The sequence below is a fragment of the Schistocerca gregaria genome, chromosome 4, assembly GCF_023897955.1.
Source record: "Schistocerca gregaria isolate iqSchGreg1 chromosome 4, iqSchGreg1.2, whole genome shotgun sequence".
Taxonomy (NCBI): Eukaryota; Metazoa; Arthropoda; class Insecta; order Orthoptera; family Acrididae; genus Schistocerca; species Schistocerca gregaria.
Window position 1 is genome coordinate 410,709,978 of NC_064923.1, and position 6,000 is coordinate 410,715,977.

The following is a 6,000-nucleotide window of genomic DNA, read 5'->3' on the forward strand; positions in this document are numbered from 1 at the left end:
GGACTGCACAAGACGAAATTTGAAAACCTACATTATATTGTCAAAAACTGATTTTTTTCATTGTTAGATTTATCTACCAGGATACATTACTCCGTATTTTATATAAGCATTGTAATTACTCGTTGGTTTACAAAGATAGCTCCAAGCAAGGGACTTAGTTAGAAGTTCCATTGTTCTCCCAGACAATCTATGATCAGAATTAAGTGTTTCTGGTGCTGTCTTGTGCAATCCTTGTGGCTCTCAGATGAGATGAGCCCATATGAAGACATTCCTCATCTGCTCAGCCTTAGTGCCCTGCAAGCATCCAGAAAATGTACCCAGCGGTAAATCTTGTACAGAATATTCAGGATACCATAGAATCAGTCATTGTGTTGGGTGCCAGTCATGTTAATGAATAACAGACATGACAGCCAAGCAAGCTTGTGAGGAGAATTCAGTGGTGCCATTTGAGGTTCCTCTATGAGCATTGATGTCACTGGTGAGGAGGACAGTTGTGGGAAAGAGAATGGCAGGCGAATCACAAAAAGTTTTTATGAATGTAACACAAGTGGTGTCACTACAACAGTTTCTTCCATTTTGAATATATGTTGTTTGTAAGCCACAGCCAATGTTTGGAGTGATGATTGGAAGAATATAGTTTAGGTTTTAAATTTTGTGGGGTATCTGGACTCATCCTGATGTTGTTGGGGAGCAGATCTCGGCAGTTGACTGTCTGGCCCCTTCTGTTATGTTGTTGGACAAACAGCCATGTGTGTAAAGAAAGTTGTGCTTTTATTGTACTAGTCTTCATTATATGAACTAGTGTTTTATGTTAAGACTATCATCATTTTAAGTGTGAGTATGTGTGCTGGACCAGTCATGGTCACTGTTGTCATGTTTGCAGAGAAAGGGAATGTTACTGGTGTGATGAACACTGTGAATTAAATAGAGATAATCAGTTAAACAGTCCAGTCTACAAGACACGACAAAAGCACTCAGGAGGACCCAAATATTAGAGTATAGAATAAATTTACCTGTGGCCAAGTAGTACAAATGTCAACTGACCCACTAAGAATTTTCAGGGTTTCCAAGCTCCACAAGAACCAGTCATCTACATCTGGTAGTCAGTAATATTCATTGCTCTATACCAATCCACTTGGCTTACTGCAGAGATTGGTTTAGCAACCAGTTGTGTGTCAAGAACTCTGCCCATTTTGCACAGCTTTTAAGTAACAGGACTATTACAGCAACTGCAGCATTTCTTAAATTGTGGATTTAATTTCATGAGCTATCATATGACATACTCTGAAGAGGGACTAAACAGATAGGTAAAATACCATCACAAATAGGCATCAAAGGATGTATTACAATCACAAAAGATTAAAATAAAGACCTGAGTTCCATAAAGGATGCCATGTATAATCTAAGCTGTGGCTGTAATGAATTCTTTATGGAAAAATTGGACCCCAACATTACGTACAAGAGAGACTGAATCTAATAAATACATACGGTTCATAAGACCATTCTAATGGGACATAAAAGGATGTAACAAACGAACTTTGATGGAGTATGCATAGCATCAAACAAACTGACACTCTACAAGCAGAAAATTTGAGAGGCTACAGAAATTTGTTACGTAGTAGTGTAAACAAAGCAGGCTGTAATCTGCTTTTCTTCTGGCAGTAATGACCAGACCTACACACACCAGCATGAGGCAGCAAGGTGGAAAGTGCTGCTAATATGCAGGTGGTAGTATGCATAATACTGGAGTTGTAGCCTGAGTCACCAAAAGTCATCAGTCAGTGGCAGAAAATAACTTTGTCACCTTCTGTGTGCCAGCAATCTATGCACCCCACCCCGTCCTCATCCACAGGGCTGAGACCCAATTGGCATAACCCAGTGGTATGCAATTGTTTATGCACCAGTAAATTCTTGAGCAGTTCCAGTATGTTAGGCTTTTAGAGTTTAGACTCTGTTGCCTGAAGTGGTCATTATAATAAGAGCCAACAAATCATTGGTTAAGTTTTGTAACATGTTGCAGTTCAGAATCAATATGGATTTTGCCATTTTGCACAATCTCTGAAAAATTGTATATAATGCTGGATTTTTTAAGCACATTGAGCTATTCTTAAATGGAAAGTGGACTTTTATTTTGAAAATGTTTTCTGTCTTATTATTTGTGCAATTCTGCGAACATTGTTTATAATATCAAGGTGTACAAATATCATTTTTAATAAAATCTAAACATGTAAATTTTTTCAGGTGAGGTGGATCCCTCAACTGTGTTCCAAGCCTTCTTTGGCGATCAGTACAGCTTCGGAAATGGAGGATTTACGTTCCAGTTTGGTTGAGTTGGATTGTGTGTTACAGTTATACTTGCAACATTCCACCCACAGTTTCACTCCTCTTCTTCCAAATTTTATTTCTTTGACTTTAAAAGTTACATACCAATAAATGTTTCCTGTGTTCGTTAGAAAAAAAATCATTTTTCTTTGACAACAATATTAAGTTTAAAAACTTAATATTCACTAAATATATTCAGCATTGCTAACTGAATTAAAATATTGTTAGTAGTGATCATCTGTTATCTTTACTAAGTATTGGTGGCCTTTCTTACTTGCTTAATTGTGGTTTAAAATGGATGTTGATGCCAAAAATAAAAGACTACTGACTGTGTGATCTCAGTACCACTGCAATAATTAGAGATGTAAGTAATGTAAACTGCATTACATTTTGATTAGTACAGTACTAGATTTTATAAACTTACTAACCGATCCCAGCCATTATCATGTGCAGTATGTGTGTCTCTGCAGATTGTGCCATTAATATTTTGTGATTAGTTGTCTGTTAAAGTCATAACAAGTCTTAAAAAGAGGTAAGTTCAATTTCTCACTGGGTCAGTGGTCTTGAGAACTTTAAGAACAGTCTTTGTATCATAGATAACTACATATAATAAAATAACAGCATAATACATGGTGGTATTTGTCATAATCCCAGAATACTGTCTGCAATGACTCAGCTGAACTCAGTGTTACTGTTAAACTATGTTTGCTTTATGTTAGCACATTCAACAAGTCAGTTGCATATTTGAAATACTTGTGTCAATAACAGTAAGCTGTATGGCTGCTGTAGAATCCCTTTATTTTGTAATTGTGTGCGGGAGTGAAGGAACTAAGTGTATGAAATGTGGTTTCTGAAGATATGCATGTGCCATGTGCTGCTGTGCTGTTTAACAATTTCTTTAAGCTTTTTAACACCTTTGCTTCATTTTCTTGCCATCATAAATTCCATTTTCAGAAGTAGTGTATTTGTACTGAACTTCCATTGTACTATAATTGCTGTGATGAAACCATTCGGGTATAAAATTTTGTCTTTGAAAGGATCCAGAATACATCACATGTTCAAATTTGGAATGAATGACTCTGGCAACTGCCATAAATGTTAAAAATGATCCAAAACTTTGTGATACAAAGCCAACTAAATGTGACATTAATTTTTCTTAGTTTGTTACTCAAAAGGTGCTTTTTCTATGTTTGTAGTCTTGATCCTAACAATGTTATCTTATGGCAGAGAATAGTTGTAATGCTGCACCCAGTATTGGTACTACTGTTATCGGCTGAAAAAAAGATGTGTACTTGGTCGCCCCGCTTAAAGAAGGTAGATACACACTCCACTTATTAGTGTCAGCTTCTCTGGTTCCAGTTTCTAATGTAAATACTATTCTATACAATAAGATGGGCAGCACAATTGTAGAAGTTTCATTTATATTGCTGTTGACAGTTACTGCTTAGAAGCAGTGGTAGTTCCATGAGGGTCTTGTTGTGTATGTCCATATTTAATGTTCTGTTCTACTTTCTAAAAATTCTTGAAAGCTGGCTGTAGATGAGGGTAGTATGTAATTTGTTATATATTTGTGATGATTTAAATTTATCAATACAGATTGAAAACTAAATTTCTTATTTCATTAGTTATTTTGCTTATGTGGAAACCAAATTTATGGTTTAAAGAACTGGATTATTTTTGCAGTTCAAATAAGTATAAAACAACTAATGTTATAAACCTCCCATATAATGTTATATGTTGTACATTTAAAATTGGAATTTCTGCAGTTGCTGATACTGGCCTAATGTGTCGAAGCCAACTGTAAGCTAAATATTAATATATTCTATCGAGTGTTGACATGAAAATAGTATTCTTATGAAGCTGAATATAGTTTGATGTGGCATTTAGAGTGTGTATTTGACAACTCATATTCATCTTGTAAATAATATACTGTCTGGAACCTGTTTGGTTAGAACAAAAATCTGTGAACATTGTAGTGTTAGTCGGTTTTATACATTACATTGATAAAAATTGTTGCTTGAAAACACACATTTCCTTTTTTATCTTTAGTTAGCTGTGAATATAACTGTTTCTAAGGCTGGCTGAATTAACGAGGTTGTGAGTTTATGAAATTGTAAATTCTATTACACTTCCTTAACTACTGTTTTAAACCCTCTGATTATTTCATATACATGTAATGTTTTTGCGATGCCTGAATCAAAATAAGAAAGTGATTGACAGCCACATAGGAAAGGGGAGGGGTGTTGGTTCACCTTTACCTTGTCTGTGCAGTATGGCCAGTTCATCAAGAGCTGTGTACTGGGTACATTTCACACATTCTCTGTTACTGTGCAGTATTGAATTTGCTGTAGAAAATCTTAATAGCCTTATAACTTTCCTGTGCACGTTGGCAGTATAGTCTGCAACCAATCATGGTAATTGATACCTTAGGTAGCAGAGCAATATGATAACAGTGAAAAGATTGGAAGTTGCCATGAACTGTCTTCTCCATTTGGTTGTTGCTGTGGTAGCCGTCCCATAAACAACTAGCTGTTAATCACTTTGTTATTTATGATCCAAGTATTGTTCATATTTGTCCACATTCCTCCAGTAGCGGCATGCTGCAAAAATTGGCAATGGTAAACATTGATAGGAAATTGTAAAATGAACAGGTGGGGATAAGTTTAATGTCAGAGCATTCATAGTCAATCTAACTATCTCATTAGTCACACAATGATCAGTGCAGGAAGCAAGCATATACAAATACTAACAACTAGTGAAGTGATATTGCAATAATATGTTGTTACACATCTTTAGTCAGCAGCATTTGACATATTGTGTGGTGCGGTACATGTAATGTTTCATATTAAGGTGAAGAAAGCTCCACTTGTGTTCACTCCAATAAAATTATGCCACTATGACCCTACTTAAGCACACAAATGTACAGCATTATTGTAGTTAAACTTAATTTTACTTTACATTAAACATGTATCTCTTTTTCTAAAACTGTATTTATTCTTTTAATAAATAATTGATTTTTAAAAATTCAATACAAATCTCTAAGAGCTTTAATAAATACAAACCCATGAGAACTGTTAAACTTGTATCAAGTAACATAACTTGCTGGGATAATCCACTGCCAAGTGTGACTCCTAGCTAGCCTAGATGGTTATGTTGGACAAGGTTACAAAGGAGGAGGAAATCACTTGGAGATCAGAATAGAAGGTTCCTTTCATACTGCCAGCTTGAATTACTTCACCCCTTATGTAATCTTTCCTGTCAGAGAATGGAATTAACATTTCTCAATTTTATTTTATTTTATTTTATTTTTTTATTTTTTTTTTTTTTTTTTTTTTTTTTTACAAGTGTTGCGATGCTTTTACAAGTGTTCTGTCCCAGTTAAAGAACATTTTTCCACCAAAGTGACTATAATTTGGCACACTCACTCCCCCCCCCCCCCCCCCCTTTTCTCTTGTAAACTTTCGCCTGTGTCAGTTGTCATTACAAATTGTGTTGTGCACTGTACACACATCTTGCACTAGAGCCATTACTAACTGTGGTAAGTCCTATTGTGGCACTCCACTTAGCTTGGTGTCCCAAGTGCTGGTTCATGTCACTTGGGACTTAATGGGTCCTGTATGTGTTTAATGGCAGTACTCAGATTTTTGCCTCCTGAAGCTATGGAGTACTTAGACTTTT

At 35.6% G+C, this 6,000-nt stretch overlaps 1 protein-coding gene across 1 annotated transcript in view; it reads left to right on the forward strand.

Annotated features, from left to right (window-relative positions):
• Window positions 1-5,357, forward strand: part of LOC126268123 (dnaJ homolog subfamily C member 7) — an 89,120-nt gene extending 83,763 nt beyond the window's left edge. The window contains exon 11 of the mRNA XM_049973650.1: window positions 2,242-5,357. Coding sequence (XP_049829607.1) covers window positions 2,242-2,330 — 89 coding nt within the window. The 3' untranslated portion in view covers window positions 2,331-5,357. The remainder of the gene's footprint in view (window positions 1-2,241) is intronic.
• The last annotated feature ends 643 nt before the right edge of the window (window positions 5,358-6,000 follow it).